The sequence below is a fragment of the Artemia sp. Qi Xiang Cuo genome, unplaced genomic scaffold, assembly GCF_049724085.1.
Source record: "Artemia sp. Qi Xiang Cuo unplaced genomic scaffold, ASM4972408v1 HiC_scaffold_32, whole genome shotgun sequence".
Classification (NCBI taxonomy): domain Eukaryota; kingdom Metazoa; phylum Arthropoda; class Branchiopoda; order Anostraca; family Artemiidae; genus Artemia; species Artemia sp. Qi Xiang Cuo.
This window is the reverse complement of record NW_028297441.1, coordinates 1,217,042-1,235,780: the sequence shown is the minus strand read 5'-3', so window position 1 is coordinate 1,235,780 and position 18,739 is coordinate 1,217,042. Positions and strand designations below refer to the sequence as shown.

Sequence of the window (18,739 nt, the reverse complement as noted above, 5' to 3'; positions counted from 1 at the left end):
CCTCTAAGCCCCCTACCTCACATCCCTATTAGAAGGAATCACCAAGTCAACAAGTTTTGGGAGGGACGATCTTGGGCGGGGAGAGGGGAAATGCTTTTGATTGGGGAGATTTTTTTCCTTTTTTTTAGAGCTTCTAGAAAGGACCTCTTAAAACCCATTAGCATCATTTATAGTGACATTAGCCCCTACACTGATCATTGTCCTATTCTCAGAATTGGAGCTATCATGTGAGGTTTGTGATAATGAGCTTGACCAGCCAAGATGGGTATCAATTTCACTGGTATTTGGGGTGGGATCTGGGGGAACTTTTTTTTTTGGAGGACTTCTAAGCATTGCCTATTGGAATAAGCTTTAAACTAAAACAAGAAAAAATATTACAATGATAACAGACCGTCTGCACTCTACTGTGGGGAAAACTTCACCATCCACAAAAGAAACACCACAGTATGGCCCTGAGGAGGATTTTGAGCACGATTGGTTTGGTACAACTACTGATCAATCGAGATAATAATTCACAAGAAATTTATTACTCTGTTTCTTCTAAAAATAGTTGGTAAAAATAGTTTTATGACGTTTCTTCTTCTTCTTCATCTTGCTGCAGGACCAGGCGTTTTCCACCTCACCTGGCACCTGAGATTCAGATTTTACATGGGAATTTGTTGAACAGTAGGTTATAAGTTGTTTGGGATGAACCGAATGAAATGGAAATGATAACGCAGCCTTATCATTTGAAATGTAATGAAACCGAAGTAAAAAGAAAAATAACATTTAGTTTTGAAATGAAAATGAAATAGACTAAACAAATTTCATGTTTTTTTTTTTTTAATTACAGTTAGAGATAGGTAATATAAATGATATTGAGTTTGAATGTGCTATGCTGGATTTACGAAAATGAAGGCGTTTTGTTCGCATTAGGGCAAATCCAAATAAATAATATAAGCGGTGTTCCAACTTTACCAATCGATATATATCTATATATATATATATACATATATATATATATATATATATATATATATATATATATATATATATATATATATATATATATATATATATATATATATATATATATATATATATATATATATATATATATATATATATATATATATACATTGTTATCTTATAAGATTTTATGATTTTGTCTACTATTTTGTACTTTTAAAAACTAATTTTGTTTTTGTTCAGGTCTGTGACGAGCCTCACCCGATACTTGTTAAAGAAATGCTTACTCATTGTGAAAAGGCAAATATTGATGAGGCTTATAAGGTAAGCTATAGCTCTGTAAATTACCCCAAATATTTTAAAGCCAGAGAAAAATAATATGAATAGGAATTGCTTACTCATTAGCGCTATAGCCTCAATGCCCATTATCAAAGTATATATTTCTCACCAACAATTTTAATAAATCGAGCCGATTTTGACAAATTAATATAGGAGGTATTTTAGACCATATAGAATAAATAATTTCTCTTAAACTGCAACCATATTCTGGACACAAGTGTGACCACTTTAAACTGAGCCTAAAGTCAGTTTTGCGGCAGAAATTGCGTGACCGCTCTTTACGAATATTTGAAAAAAAAACTACGTTTTCTAAAGAGTTAAAGAGGCTGTCACAAGTTCGAACCTTAAAACGTACAGGGATTAGGATGTACAGTTGGGGGGCTGCCCCCCCCCCCAAACACCCCGCTTTTGCAACCTTTAAATAAAAAAAAACAAGTTTTTTAAACTGAAAGTAAGGAGCGACATTACAACTTAAAACGAACAGAAATTATTCCGTATATGAAAGGGGCTGTCCCCTCCTCAACGCCTCGCTCTTTACGCTAAAGTTTTACTTTCTCACAACTCTATTTTTGTTAAACAATAAAAAACTTTAGCGTAAAGAGCGAGGCGTTAAGGAGGGGACAGCCCCTTTCATATACGGAATAATTTCTGTTCGTTTTAAGTTTTAATGTCGCTCCTTACTTTCAGTTTAAAAAACTTTTTTTTTATTTAAAGGCTGCAAATGCGGGGGGTTTGGGGGGTGGCAGCCCCCCATCTGTGCCTCCTAATTCCTGTACGTTTTAAGGTTCGAACTAGTGACTCAGCCTCTTTAACTCTTTAGAAAACGTAGTTTTTTCAAATAATTTCTGCACGTTTTTGTACAGTTTATTACTTATTATTGCTTGACTAACTGTTAGCTCATCGTGTCAGGAGTTAAAGTTGGGGGCTGCCGCCCCCCAACCCCCCCGATTTTGAAGATTCTTGTGTTAAGGCTTTTAAAGATTTTAAGATTTTCGTTTTTCGAAAAAAAAAACTTCTGGGAAAGAGCTGGAATTTTTGGAAGCTTGCAGTCGGTCTTGTCAGGTTAAGAGGACTATTTGGATCTAATTTAATAATGAAATACTATACTTTTAGGAATTTCAAAAATTAACATGGGCTCTTAAAGGAAAACGAGGTTTTTCGTAAATGTAAATTCGGGGGATAATTTTTTTGGTCTGAAAATATCAAAAGGCCCTAACAGGTCGAATTCAGCTTCGAATGAGTCCTCATTCACCCGGATCCGTTGCCAACTGTGGCCTGTAGGCATGGCTGATAAAATAATTTGATGAACATTAAGCAGCTATATTTGGTTTTTGGAAAACAGGGAAGGAGTGATCGGATTGAGCTGAAATTTTGAGGATAAGCTCCCAGGCCTTAGGAAAGCTTATCCTCTAAATTTCATTCCGATCGGACAACGTTAAAAAGGGGCTGTGGTGGGAGGGTCGAAACTTCCGGCCCATTTTCCCCAATGAAGATAAAGTCGGAGAGGGTGAAATTTTGCATGTTTCTTAGTTTGAGCTTAGGCTACTAAATGCGATTACCGCCGTCTCTCTGTGACCGCTAGGACCGGAAATCGCTTAACATTGTGGTGGGTCGCCTCTTTAAAGAGGCACAAGTGTGCCTCCTTGATAGGAATTATGACAATGGTAGTCCAGTAAAAATACGGTGTTGACCCGACATTTGAGCAACAGATATGTTTTTAGCACCAAAATGCTCAGAAAAATCTGCTCAATAGTATATTCAAAACCGGCCAAATTCGGCCCGGCCATGAAGAAATGCCCCTTTTTCATGGAAAAGAGGAGAAAAAGAATGGAAAATTTTAAATTTAGATTTCTGCAATATTTTCTAGATTAAAAGGTCGTTTCTTAATAATTTTAGTCCGAAGAGACAGAAAATGACATCAGAATTAGAAAGTTCCTCGGCTTAGTACTCTATTTTCACCCAAGCAAGGTCAGAGGAGGATGAAAGATCAGAATTGAGAGGTTGGTTCCTATGAAATTGAGCCGGGAGAAACCGAAAATGACATCAGAATTAAAACATTCCATCACTTAGTTGCCCATTTGCACCCTAAGCGAGGTCAGAAGGGGTATAAATACCATTTGTGGTATTATAATAATATAATGCATAATTAAAAAAATGAGGAAATGGAATACTTCTTAGTTTTGGTATTATATTAATATATAAAATATTTTTTTGCAGTTACAACTGGTTTCTAAAAACAGTAAAAAATCCATATTCCATTTTATTTTCGGGTTTGATTATATATACCTTTCTTGTATTTATTTATTTGAGGGTTGTCAATTTTTGACACTTAACTTTTGACTATTTCGTCTAAAAGAAAAAAAATGATGGTTCTATAGGGCTCATACAATCAGAAAGCTTGCGACAAAAGGATAAGATTCTCCAAAGACATGGATGGAGCACATGGGCGTGGGCAGCATCTTGTCTAGGGGGGGGGAGCCGATTCTGTGATGGAAGGGGGAAGCTGAAGTTATATCGGCAGTTCACATAACCTCAATTCGCCAGTAAGTTCTATCTTACCCTTTGAAGTCTTTATTCACCAAAAATAACAAATCACAAATCATCAATTAGCTTCAGCATTAAAGAAAACCAGAAAACCTTCAATTTCCAGAGTACCATAATAGCGATTTGACACAAATCACATTACGGTTAGATAACAGCTTCTTATTCTAAGAATTCTTTTCAGACTTAAAGTTGGGCGATATTAAACATCCAAATTTATTAATCTATATGTAGGACCAAAATCAATATTGAATATCGAAACGTAAATATCGATATCGGAAATGATATTTGGAAATTTCTGTTTATTTCCAACCTTTTTCAACCATCTATCAGTGAACATCCAACTGAAAAATTCCAATATACGAAAAGTTCTCGTTAATATTTACTAAAAATTTGAGTTCTAGGGGGGCAGCTGCCCTCCCCCTTCCTTACGCCCATGATGTGCATATGGCGCCGAATCGACGCTTCGGAAAGCTTGCGAAGCGAGAATTCATAAATTTATAATTTCTTTTTCAACATACCTGTCAATTCTCGAATTGCATCCGTCTGAAGTCTCAAAAAGAGCAAATTTAGCCCCAAATTGTATACTGCTTAGAGAGAGCCTAGTGGTAAAGATGGAGGGGAACGATTGGGATTTTACCCCTTAACCGCTCTCGTTCTGAGGAATGAAAATACGGAATAAGAAGTGTATTATTATTTTAGTGTATTACTATGTTACTTCTAATTTATAGATAATGGAACATTTGTGGAAGTTGGGGTATGCAGCTGAAGATATCATAGCAAACTGCTTCCGAGTCTGTAAAAATCAGCAAATGTCTGAATATCTGAAGCTAGAATTTGTAAAGGTAATTACAGTTTTTCATTTATTTAAAAAAATGTGTTCTAAACCTTTTTTTTCTTTTGTTTGCCTTAGTGAAACAGGAATAGAGATAACAGTTTTTATAAAGCAATGGTGTTTGCTGTATATTGTCTTCTATGCATTTTGAACCCTCTTCCTCCCCCCTGACATTTCGGTCAGACTCGTAAAAAAGTAACAAAATGTATATAAACAAAATTTTTAGTGTGTTTATAAAGTTTTTTCGTGCCCCCCCCCAAAAAAAAAAAACAAAACAATAATCATAAATACTGCCTTGCCGTAGATCAAAGTTAGCAAGTGATGATGTTTTGATGTTGATGTTCCTAGATATTTTATTTATTATTTTTTTTATATATATATATAAAAAATATATATACATGTATCTGTAATGCTCATTTCATAAATAATTTTCAGCTTGTTGATTTTATTTTATTCATTATATTGACTTTTTTCATTTTATTATTTTTCTATGTTCTTTTGATACGTTTATTTTATTCATCTTATTGATTTGATTTATTCGTGGTATTGATAAATGAGTTTTATTGTTTTTAGTGTGTCTCAACAAATAAAATAAACGGAGGATGGGGGGTTAAATCTTCGTGGGAAAGGGAATCCCCAGTTATCTTCCTGACTTGTGTGCAAAAATGTTAAATCATATTATTTTGCTTAAAAAATAGCTATACTATTTTTTCGGTACCACCCAAGAAGATAAAACATACCCTTTTTTGTTCGAAAAGGTACTACATAAAATAAACGAAATGAAAATTATGTGATATTAAACTCTATTACCTAATATACGTAATTTAGTGGTATCTTCTTCATTTGCCAGCATTCTGTGTATTTTACTGACATATTCTATGCCACCTTCTTCTTTTCAGTGCACAAAACTACCGAAGAAGGTGGCAAAAATAAGTTTTAAACAAGGTTGTAAGGAAAATCTAACTTCATTTTTTTAAATAAAATTAGCTAGTTTTGTTAAATATTTTATTTGATCAAGCTAGAATCTGTAGGAAAGAGATATGAATGGTAAGAAAATTTTCAGTAAAATTGTTTACTAATTTGTTTTCTAGAAGATATGTAACAAGACAGATCTTCATAATTTCTGGGAGATATCAGCACGAAAGCTGTAATTAAAGGAGTTTTTTTTCTCTCATTGGTCTCCTTTGCTTTTGTAGATAAATATAAGCCTAATCAGTGACATCGACTCGGGAAAATCTAGGGGGATGATTAAAAACCATTTTTCAAAATCTAGGGGGGGACAAATGTTTTGTTTTTTCAGTTTTTTCAATGAAAATACAAAAAAAGGACTTTTCATTGATTAACCTGAAGGTGTTTTTCTAAACCTAGAAGTCCAATAATTCTTCGGGAGGGGGATAAAATTTACGTGGGAGGGTAAAAAAACATATTTTAATGAAAATACCCCGAAAACGGCATTTTAAAAATTTAGGGGGTACATGCTTCTCCCCCTGCCCCATTTGACGCAGCTGAGCCTGATTATACCTTGTTTGATCCTGCCTTACTCTTCCTTTGTTTCAAATTCTATAAAGGACCATTAGCCTAAAGGCAGAAATCTGGGGTCCCAGGAATAACCCGAAAATACCGTCTACTTCGTCCTGTTGGTCCCATTTACCTTAAGGTACCAAGACTATCAAAATGAAAGCGTTTTTGCCCCCACTGGACCCATGTCGGATCAATTCATACCTGAAAGTGCGCAATTTTCTAAGATTTTTCTTTCCGTTGTTTCAAGATTACCATGTTAAATATTAGTATGACATTTTTGTCACTTTTGCCACGTTGAACTATGAAAATAAAAATAAACAAAATTAATTAATTAAATTTGACAGAGCTTTTTGTCCGTAACAATTCATACATTAACAAACTGTTCCTTGGTACTTTCAGCATTCAACTAATAATAGTACATCTTTGATTTAAATAAAAAAGGTTTTCCAGCAGATTAATGAGTGGTTTGAGTGCTAAAGTTACTGCGTAACTATAGGCAAGAGTGGAGAATAGTTTTGTCCACTGGGAATATATCATCAGATTAAGCAGAAGAACTCCCTGCCGCTCTCCCATGACCTGTGGCCTATGAATTGTTTTATTTTATTGGTATCACTGATCATAAGGTTGTATAAGGACCTTTTGTAGACATCTTAATGGTGCAATAGCTTCATTAAATTCGGGTAAAATCAAAAGACCCTCTTCAGCTTTCCTGTGACCTGTGGTCTTTATTATTATTATTTTTTTTTATTATTATTTTTTATTTAATTTTTTTTCTGCATCCTTGACCATAAGGTAATAGAGACCTCTTGCAGACATCTTAATAGTGCTATAGCTTCACTAAATTTAGATAAAGTCGAAAGAACCCCTTCCGCTCACCCGTGACCTGTGGATTTTGATTTTTTTTTTTTTTTTTTTTTTTTTTATCCTTCACCATAAGTGGTAGAGACCTCTTGTAGAATTTTCATGATGCTATAGCTTAATTAGATTTTGATGAAATCGGAGGACTCTCTTCAGCTCTCCCCTGACCTGTGGCCTATGTAGTTTTTTTTTTTTTTTGCTTCTTTCATCATAAGGTGGCAGAAACCTCTTGTAGACATCTTAATGATGCTATAGCTTCATCAAATTTTGGTGAAATCGAAGTACCCCCTTCAGCTCTCCCGTTACCTGTGGCGTATGAAGTTTTTTTTTTGTATCCTTGACTATAAGGTGATTGAGACCTCTTTTAGACATCTTATTGGCGGTATAGATCCATTGAGTTTAAATGGAATCTCTTTTCGACCGCTTTTCAGCTTTTCCACAATTTTTGTTAACTCTTGCCTTGAAGAAGGTGAGGGTCTCTGACTGTATTGTTGGGTCAGAAAGGTGCTAAACACCTTCAGAGGTGTTAACACTGGTCACATTAAAAATGATGTTGAAACGAGGTCGAAACAGTTATGGTAAAAGACCTGATTTATGTTACAATCGATATTACATATAACTTTTGTTATAGTTAGAGGGCTTTGTAGAGGAAAAATGGTAAAATACGGATGTGACGATAATTAAGGTTGTCTCTGGTCAAATAAGGAGGGCCTCTAGCTATTATTTTTACATTTTTAACTATCCACTTTTACCCTTTGCGTTGTTGTCAGGACAGAGCTTGAGATCCATATTAACTTAAGTGTATTGTTTGAGAGAGTAATTCTGTGGTTCGATACTAATTGCCTGGCATCGGATATTGCTAAGTTGAGCTTCCTAATTTTTTCAGGCTTGCCCCCAACTTTCGAAAATCCATCATTCAATGGGTTCTCTCGGTAGACCTAGTGATCGTTATGCGTCTGGGTATTTTGCGGAGTGAGAATCATTCCTTCAGGCATCATATAAGTTAAATGAAAATAAAGATATCGAGGAATCTCATAATTCTTAGAAAGCTCAGGCACATTTTTCCTTGATCAATTCTAAAAATTGTGTTTCACAGTTTAATTTAGTCTTACGTCGCTTATTACCTAAGTGTATGGGTTTCAATTAGTTTTTACCCTTATGATGCCACTCTCTCAGGTATATGACAAAGCATAGACCTTATCCTTTATACAGCTAGTTCAATTAATGAGCCGTTGCTTGATTTGAATTTACTTTATATTGTTTCATGTTTATCTTTCGTTTTTCTTTAATTACACGGGGATTTTCCTGTGACCCAAAAAACTAGTGTCTCCTGTCTCTGATCATTCTGCATATTATCTCAGTTGCTAATATTCGGATTCCATTCAGTACACCAGTCAGACGAGGCTACAACCCCCCGATTGCTTGTCGGTCTTCCTGGAATATTTGGCTAGTTGGCTAGAAAGTGTCATTCGTTTGGCACTTTTAAAAAAAATTGTAAAAAAATTTGGGTCACTATTTAATTTGTTTAATTTTTTGTTTCTTTTCTTTTTTAACCCACATGGTGTTGATGTCTTTGGTCCAAGTTGAAATTGTGTGCTGTTTTGTTTATTCGACATGGCATTTTGCTCCGATTCGGTTTTCGGGATATATTTCAGGTTTAGTGTGTATGTGTCTTTTTATTTTTCTCCTTTTTTACTTTTGTTTTTTCCCTTTTTTCTGCCACTTCTCCCGGTAATCTCGGCCATAGATCCTTGCGAGGGTGGGGGGTATTGATGTTTGTTGATGAGTGTTTTATGATATTAATGAAAATATTATCTTATGGCACCCCTTATATATATATATATATATATATATATATATATATATATATATATATATATATATATATATATATATATATATATATATATATATATATATATATATATATATATATATATATATATATATATATATAAATATTTACTTATTTATTTATTTATTTGTTTCCACTTACAATAAAATGAGAAAAAAAAGTAGAGTACCAAATGAAAAAATAAGAAAAAAACTACACTAACGCATATATATATATATATATATATATATATATATATATATATATATATATATATATATATATATATATATATATATATATATATATACATATATATATATATATATATATATATATATATATATATATATATATATATTTATATTATTTATTTATTTGTATCCACTTACAATAAAATGAGAAAAAAAGCAGAGTACCAAATGAAAAAATAAGAAAAAAAACTACACTAACGCTAATACATAAAGACAATATTAACGTACTGCCAAATTATATTTCGATTGGCTATATTGAAACCTCCTATTCCTCCTTCTTCTATAGGATACAGTGTAATGTGACTAGAAAAAAAATGATGCATCCGAGTGGTAGTATTTGGTGGTTTCTTTGGAGGTAGTTTGTCTTATATAGTCGTTCTCACACATATGTAATTTATCATCGAAATTATTCTCTTTTATTGTTCTCGATTGTGTTTTGGGAAAATTTTACACCAATTTCCGGATTACTTACCTGGAAGTAGAGTCTTTTAGAACTTTAACATGAATTTTACCTGGAAACTGGAAAGGAATTTCGGTAAAGGTCTAGAATTAGGCGTCTTCAGAAGGAGGCATGCTAGAACAAAAAGAGACACATTTTAGATTGCTAATTTAGATTACTAATTTTAGATTGCTCGATTGTGTTTTGGGAAAATTTTACACCAATTTCCGGATTACTTACCTGGAAGTAGAGTCTTTTAGAACTTTAACATGAATTTTACCTGGAAACTGGAAAGGAATTTCGGTAAAGGTCTAGAATTAGGCCTCTTCAGAAGGAGGCATGCTAGAACAAAAAGAGACACATTTTAGATTGCTAATTTTATGCTTTGACAATTCGTGTTTTGACAATTCATCTCTAGAAACCCCCCTTGTATATAGCCCTGGGCTATATGAACCAGCACCGGTTAAGGTATAGAATAGCGACTCTTTTCAGAAAGAGATATCAGAACAAGAGAGAGTCATTTTTAGATTGCCAATTTAATAAGTATCATCATACTAAGTACCATCTATTGCAAAACAACCACATTTCTTCTAAAGCAAAGTTTTCAGAAATGACCGACTAAAAATAAATTCTTAAATCAATATAATCAACTAAATCGCACTGGAGGATTGGATTTAAAAGGTCGTGAAATTTTTATGGTCGTGAATGTTTGGCAACACGTTGTGTGACAAACGGGTTAATTAGGTAGTTGCAATTTTCTTTTTGACCCCCTCCTATGGTTTCATAGAGCCCTAGGCTATATAAAGAAACTAATAAAAAAATGATTGAATTCCTACTTTATAATATGCAGCAAATGTCGATGAATCATATTTTCTTGTCCCCCCTTTTTTTATCTGTTTTAAATTAGTTTTCATCAATTATTGCATTGCTTTTTTCTTCATAGCCTAAGGCTATATGAGACCATTAGAGAGGGTTTGGAGTGAATGGTCGAAAACGAGAACCAAACCATGGAAATAAACATAAAATTAGCAATCTAAAATGTGAATCTTTTTGTTCTAGCATGTCTGTTTCTGAAGAGGCTCTAGACCTTTACTGGAGTTTCTCTTTCATATGAAATTGCTGCAAAACTTTCAAAAGATTTATTATGTTCTGGAGTTTTGGCTGCTCGTGGCATAAGCTGGGGAGTCTCAAAATCTCTCTGACTTCTGGTTATTAATTAAGGCCTTTACTTACAATCAGAAAACTAAAAAAAAGTCTGCTTTAGCGCTCCTATGATACAGTTTGAAAACCCTTGCATGATCGTGCTTTAAACAAGCTTCCTCACACATATATTTGCGCTTAAAAACTAATAATAGGAAGGACTGGGTCTCTTACAGGGTCCAAGGACCTACTTTGCAGTACAGATTAAAATGACCCACTTCCAGGCTCCGAAGAGCTCGGCTTCTCTTTTCTTACATAAGGAGAGTCTTTGGTTAAAGCTGAAAATACATCTGCTCTCCAGATAAGAAGAGTAAAAGAATGTCTTAATACTACATTCGTTTTTCTCCATCTTCAGGGGGGCACAAGGATAAGGGATCAAATTTAGCCCTCAATCATATAGAAAGAAAATCCTTGCGTGATTCTTCTCTGCATTCATATCTTTGGGTTAAAAAGAGGATAAAAGGAGAGACGGGACCTTTGTAGAGACCAAGGGACTATGATACATCTCCATTTATACAGATTGAAAAGTTTCGATCTCCAGGCCACAAAGGGCCTTCCGCCGCCGGGGTATTGCAAGCTTTAATCAAATTTTTCACTTTGACTCGGCATTTTTTGCTTAGACGTGAGTCGGGATGAGGGCTCTGTAATTTTTTGTTTCAAGGCACCACCAACCCTAGGAACGGCTCTGAATACTATTGTGCTGACTTTTTTTTAAAGGGGCTGGGATACAGCAATTAGCAAGGGGCAATCCCGCCTTTAGATATGTTGGGGTCTCAAAGTTAACCAACTGCTCCCTCTATTCTAGGTTTAATAGAGGTGCAGCCTGAGTACTGATGACGGAATTTTTTGTGTAAACCAACCATGTTGTAGTTGCTTCCTCGGATTTGCCATTAGAATAGTTTTCTGTAATGAGTAATGTAACAGATGTATAGTTACTAGAAACAGTGTTTGACTGTGTATACTCCATGTCTTGTGCTAATGTTTATGTTTCTTTACAGGAAATTGGCTACACTCACATGAGAATTGCCGAAGGTATTAGCTCCCTCCTGCAGATGACTGGATTAGTGGCTCGATTATGTAAAAAGACACTTGAGAAGCCATTGTCATAATTTTGTTGCATGCATTTGCTATTTTTATACTGCTTAATTTCCAAATATTCATAGATTACACTAAAATCATAATGAACTTGAATATGTATCGTCTTGGATCCAATAATTACAAGGACATTTTGTTAAATCAGGCGTTGTTTTAAAAAGGTGCTATCATACAGATTCAAAACCCGTTACATTGCTAATGTTGGCATTTTACGTTGTTACGTTACGTAAACGTTAGACATTTATTACGATTTCAAAACGTGTAATATTCCTTCGAGTGTTTTGGTTACGGATTACACCACTGCAGTCATTACGTAGTTGATGGAGGGGGGGGGGGGGGGGCGAATGTGGGTGTGGAGGGATATACAAGGACATTTTATAAGAGAGCGATCAGCAAAATAACGTCAATAATTAATGCATAATAACCTGTTAAAACTAATTTGCAATGGATTTATTAATTTAATAGTTAATAAAATCAATAACTAACTGATAAATAATAATAATAATAATAAGTTTGCAGATAATAATTGAATACATGAAAGTCATTGGATGATTTTAAAATTCATAGAAATGATATAAAATCCAATCAAATGTGTTTTAATTGTTCTTTCTAATATAATTCTTGCTTATTGATTTATTTTTACTCGGACTTGTGTTTCCTGAAAAATTCAAAATTTCAATTAAAATTTCGCACAGTTAAGCCAATCAGGTTTCTAAAAGGTGTTTTTTTTTTTATTTCTAAGATAGCATGTACTTAAGCAATGATTAGCCTAAGTAAAGAACGATGTGGGCACACTATGTTTTTGGATGTTCTTTTTCTCCATACCCGGGCACTGAATATCGAAGGAGTTGTCGTAGAAACTTCGAAAGGGGCTCATTCGATTGGAAATTGGAGTGGCTAGTGCCCTTTTTAATAGTCGAAAGTGATTGGAGGGCAACTAGCCCCCCTCCCCCCGCCCATCATACCTCCAAACACCCAATCAAAATTTTGAGATAGCCATTTTGTTCATACGAAAACTCGTCCCAGGTTTAAACGAATTAAATGAAGGACACTTTTGAAAAACGGTTGAAAAATAATCTCTCTCGCTTTACCTTGATTAACCCATAAAAATTTGGGTAAAGGACAGGGCCTTTATTTTTTGGAGTAAGGCATCTACCTTACACCCCTTACCCCTAGATTTAAAAATATGCTTTTGGGGTTCTTTCACTGAAAAACATATTTTTGGGGGTATTTTCATTTGAGAAAAAAAAATTTCCTTTCCTGGACTTTGAAAAGGCATTCCCCCCGCCTCATCTATGTTTCCGTGAGTTGGGATCACTGCTTCAGGAGTTTCTAAATATATTACCCGTGCACTTTTAGGATAATGTCTACTTTCCTTAAAAAAGCATATCGTCAAGTTATATTTTGTAATAATGTAGTACAAAAATAAAAAAGATTTTAGGAAACATAAACTTAAGCAACTATGGCATTTTTACAGATCCTGGTAAGACCGAAGAGACCAGAGCTGCAGCACTTCTGCGGTCCCGGACATTCAAAATCACTCAGGCATCTCTGTCCCAACAGAGTTCCAAACATTCCAATAATTCGAGCATTTGGCTTATTGTCGTTTCCAATAGATCTACCACCCGATCGTGTCATGTCATCAGCAGTTGCTGCTGAAGTAGCTGCTGGCTCATCTTCGAATGCTACTGTTTGACGTTTGCGCCGTAGATTTATAAGTGAGTCGAAAAACGAGGGGCATGCACCGGGTTTAATACTGAGACCAACTCCTCCTGTAAACAGAACAAAATTGAATATGGGTTATACTTATGTTAGATAAGAAATATAGTTTACCAAAAGATTTACGTAGGTTTTGCTTCACATCGTGATGTAGGTTCGTAGGTTTTGTAATAATCACCAGAGTGAGGGAAACCACTCAGAATTTCGTTTCGATTGGTTAGATACCTAAATTATTCCTAATTAGAGAATTTTTCCTGATTAGATACTTAATTTTTTCTTATATTAATATCGGGACAAAACATGTTATTGGTTGATTTTAAATAGGCACTTGATTAAAAATAATTCAACGTAAAACAATTAAAAACTCATAAAAGAATTAAAGAGTTTGACTTTATTTTTAGTCTTTTTTGTTTTTTCGTTTTCTTTTCTTCTTCTTTTCTTTTTCTTTTTTTTCTCTAGTTCAATTTGAGTGGGTTTAATTGAATCATTACTACAGAATGATTTCTTATATTTCAAACCTTTAAAAAATCACTGGGTGTTATCAAATCCTGTTGTTCCCACGGATATAGCAAGGAAGGGGGATTCTTTTTAGGAAGGGGGAGGTTCAACCGCTAAGCCAGGGAGGAAGGTAGAAAATTTAGTTAACTCTGTCAAAACCTGAGTTTACGCTCGTTTAGACGATATTTCTTGAGATAATAGGCTATCTAAGAGGTGTGCCAACTAGCTACGTGCCACCCCACCTTTTACGACCTAACTGCACCCTTCGTTACCACCTCTACTTAGCCATCAGTAGGTTCAGTACTTTCCTGTCGCAAGTGATTCGTATCACTGTAAAAAAAATGCAATAAATAAATTTCAATTCCACCGAAAAATGTCTATTTTTGGTATTTTCACTGAAATATTGAAAAAGTGCCCCACCTGATATTTTGAAAAATATATCCCCCACTGACATGTTCGTGAATTGACGTCACTGTCCTTAGTTAAGTTTTCAAATGCAGTCACCTCCCCAAATATAGACTAACAGTCTAAACAGGAAGCTGAAACTTACTGCCAATGCCAGAATTTATTGTGTTCAAGCCTTGTCCGCCGAATAGACCTTGTCCACCAAAGAGACCTTGTCCACCAAAGAGACCTAGAAAGATTGAAAAATGACTTGATTTTTTAGTTGTTTTTTCCTGCTTCGCAATTAGACAGAAAATGAGACGAAGGTAACAAACTGAAGATGCTCAAATTGGGAACCTTAGATTGTGCCTATTAATATGGTATTGTTAGGGTCCAGTAATATTGACCCTTCTTGAGTAGCCTTATCCCAGTTTTACTTTATCCTCTTTCCCTTATTTAGTCTTGTTTGCACTTATGTATTTCACTAATGCGTTGACCAATTATGAAAACCCAAATTATGCCTTGCCATCTTTATTTAAATTCCACCAATTTATTTCTTCTTCAGGAATTCAGTTCAATTTCCTGGGATAATTAATTACAAACCTCAGCGGAAAATGAAAAAAAAACATCTTAGCTAAAAATTAAATTTGGGAAAACAAGTTTTTTTTCAACTGAAAGTAAGGAGAAACATTAAAACTGAAAATGAACAAAAACTATTACGCATATGAGGAGGGCTGCCCCCTGCTCTAGACCTCACTCTTGACGCTAAATTTTTTTAGTACTTTTAAAAAAGCTTTTTATTGTTCTAACTAAACGACCCTTGTGTTTCAGCAGTCTTTATTATAGAACTTGGCAAAAATACAAACATTAGCGCTGGGCAGCCCCCCCCCCCCCTTATATATCTTATCAATTCTGATCGTTTTAAGTTGTAATGTTGCTCTTTGCTTTCAGTTAATTTTTTTTTTCAATTTCTGATCGTTTCTTAAATAGCGCTAGGAAATCCGGTTCCACCTCCGTGGAAAAACCCTCCTCCCGACGGAAAGATCGTCTAGACAATTCAGTTCTGGTGTAAAATATATCCTGGGCAATTACCCCTATCATCTCCATGCGTAAAATTGGGTCGGCAAGGAGAAAGTAGTATACATAAAAAGAATTTCGTATAGGAATCCTGGTAAACTCCCCAAGTGTAAAATATCCCCTGAAAAGTTCATCTCCCAGAAATTTTGCCCCCTGTAGAAAAACCTTTCCCAGCTCAGGGTTGTTTTTTTTGGAGCGGGGGGGGGTCAAGATATCTCCAAAGGCATAGTTGTTTGGTCTTCCGACTATGCTGAACAAAATAGCTATCTCAAAGTTTTGATTAGACGACCAGGGGCGTGGAAGGGGTCCTAGTTGCTCTTCAATTTTTTTGGTCACTTAAAAAGGACGCTAGAACTTTTTGTTTCCATTTGAATAAGCCATCTCCTGATATTCTAGGACTATTAGGTTGATACGATAACCCTTGGGAAAAAAACAATTAAACACGCATCCGTGATCTTTCTTCTGGCAAAAAAATAATCTAATAGTGTGATTGTCATTAAGATCCTTTGACTTTTAAGGGGTTTCTCACCCCTTTCCGAAATTCAGGTAAATTTTCCCAGGCTCGTACCATTTGATTGGTAAAACTTAACTTAATAAATCTTATATATTTGGAATCACCATAATAAGCCAATTCTTTTAGAATGTCTATTGGTATCAAAATTCCGTTTTCTAGAGTTTCGGTGACTATTGAGCTGCGTCGCTTCTAACAGCTCGTTACCATGAACTGTTTTGTTGAAACCAGACGATTACTTTGTTCAGTAGTCAAGGAAAAAATACCCGCTTTTTGGGGCACTCACCCTCCCCCAAATTAAAATTTCTTTTTACATTAGAATCTCTTTGGTCCAGTGACTTTTATTTTTTTTTTAACTTCCTGCTATCCAGAAGAAAAAAACGTTTCCTGTTCAGGTAGTATTTTTAAGTGTTTTTTGGGTTGACGTTGACCAAAGAACTTACATATGTACCTCGATCCAATGAAAAACAAATCAGACTATTTTCGGGGGAACCAAATTTTTATGATTTATTTGGGTCCTTTTGACGTAAACACTTAAGGTCATAAGTTCGAAGAAAACTAGGAAAACACATTGGGCTATTTCAGGCCCCATTTTTTTCGGGGGGGGGGGGGGCTCACACGCTCCAATTAATTTCTGCACATTGAGGTTTCCTTGACCTAAATGTTTACGGTTGTATAATTACAAACTTTTCTTAAGAAAACAAGTATTTGGTCAGTCCTATGGCCACTTTCCCATTAAACTATTCTTTCCTTTTTTGTACACGGGAGTTCCATTGGCCCAGGATCTCAGAGGTGTAAGTTTCAAACTGTTTAAAGAACACTTTTTGGTCCTTCTTAGCGCCCATTTTTGAAGGAGTCAATATTCAATTTTGTTTTCTTTTGTATTGAGGTAACCTTGTTCCAATAAATTATGATATTAATTTAAAGGGGATCATAAAAAAGGTTGTGGTCCTATTATGAGGCCCCATTTTTTAGAGGACCCTCCCCCCAAAAAAGTTTGTTCGGCCATTAAATTTTATTCATCCAAAAAATGCTTCTGCCCGGGAATTACAGCTTCAAGTTAAAGCAATGAGGATAGACAGGTGTCTGACCCATTTCCAGGCCCCTAACATCCAAGACGGCTAATTGTCAACACCCCAATGGGTCAGAAATCGAGTTTCTGACCCATTTCCAGTCCCCTAACACTCACTCCAAACAAAAATAGATGGTTTTCTTTTCAAGGCGGGGGAAATTCACACCAGTGCACCCCCAAAACTACAATGCTTGTACAAGTGTGAATATGTTGTCCCGATTTCTTACATTTTAAAAATCCTTCACCACCATCATAGACAGAGAGATCTGCAGAAATCTTAAAATCGAAATAAACAAATACAGATACTTTCTAGATTCCAAAAGCTCAAGCATTTTTCTGTCAAATATTTTTGTTTTTGATAAGCTGAAACAAGAAGCAAATTGAAATTTACTATATTCATTCCATCAAAGCTTTTGCATTTCATTCCATCTTACGGTTAGGTTGTTATAAGCTCTTATGAAAGGTACTGAATTGTTATAGGATTCAGTGAGAAGGGAAGGGTAAAGTCCAAAGTGAGGAGGGATTCATGCAGGAACCATTATTTGAATAAGAAGTACCCGGGTTATTCTTAAACTATAAATTTATTTTGTTGTGAAGGGGAGGTCGATGGGTGCCGAGGTCCTCATTGCTTACGTCCCTGAATATAAGGGGACCTCAAGACAACTTTTAAAGGTTATCTTCGACTTTAACATTAGGATGAGTTTAGAAATCTTACCTGGAAGAAACTTTGAGTTCACAATGGCTGGTCTTCTAGTGAATCGCTCATCAAGGTCAGGATTTTCCACAGATATGGATGCCGCATCTACACTAGGGCTTTCCTCGGTCTCATCTTCAAATGCTACTCGTCCTTGGCCTCGAACTAAGCCGATGGCAACAAATGCAAGGAGGTAAAATCGCATTTTCCTAAAATTAATTGTTTTATTAAGCTTAGTCGTGACAGAAGACGATTGATTTTGTCAAGTGGAAATATCCAAGTGACTTTGTCGTTGCAACTGGCGCATTGACGCTAGAGAAGGGTGACTCATTTTCCGCCACCTGGAGTGCAAGTCTTGGGGCGCGACCAGGTGTGAACCTTAGGTATACTTGGCACATGCCACCTAAGGCACCCGATTTCTGAGGATTAGTGACCCCTCGGACACTATCAACCCAACTACAATGTGACACTACCGTCACAATTGCAGGGTAGCAATTAATGGTTGTGGAAATAGCGTTCATCGGGGGGGGGGGGGTAAAATTATATTAGTCTTTATCTGATTTCGATTTCAAACTAAACCTTTACCAGAAAAAGCATATATCTGAAGCATTTTATTGTTTCTGTTTAATTCTGGCATGTGTACGGGTAAGGGCGAGGGGTGTATTCAAATAAACACACACACATAGGTCTATATAGGGTGTTTGTTAATTAAGTTGGAACAGAGAAAGAGTAACAGAAGTGAATAAAATAAATGTCTTTGTAGCAATTTTTGTTTCATTTTAGTCCCAACTTAACCCATTACTTTCATCAAAAAAAACTTATGTTCTTAATTAATTGAACTAGACTGGCGTAAGGTTTTCTTCCAAAAAGAACAAAAGCGCACACGTACGAGAAGTGTGCTCAACTTGTTACAGATAATA

General features: G+C 35.2%; 2 protein-coding genes across 2 annotated transcripts in view; one reads left to right on the top strand and one right to left on the bottom strand.

Annotated features, from left to right (window-relative positions):
- Positions 1-12,050, top strand: part of LOC148938906 (replication factor C subunit 2-like) — a 12,981-nt gene extending 931 nt beyond the window's left edge. Inside the window, exons 2-4 of the mRNA XM_089107455.1 lie at positions 1,192-1,272; positions 4,560-4,673; positions 11,768-12,050. Of these exons, the coding sequence (XP_088963581.1) occupies positions 1,192-1,272; positions 4,560-4,673; positions 11,768-11,878 (306 nt within the window). The 3' untranslated portion in view covers positions 11,879-12,050. The remainder of the gene's footprint in view (positions 1-1,191; positions 1,273-4,559; positions 4,674-11,767) is intronic.
- Positions 12,051-13,251: 1,201 nt separating this feature from the next.
- LOC148938905 (uncharacterized) lies at positions 13,252-18,024 on the bottom strand. The gene is made up of 3 exons (XM_089107453.1): positions 17,841-18,024; positions 14,632-14,715; positions 13,252-13,666 (listed from the first exon to the last, which is right to left on the bottom strand). The coding sequence occupies exons 1-3, from the start codon at positions 18,022-18,024 to the stop codon at positions 13,317-13,319; spliced, it is 618 nt and encodes a 205-aa protein (XP_088963579.1). The 3' UTR covers positions 13,252-13,316.
- Positions 18,025-18,739: the final 715 nt, after the last annotated feature.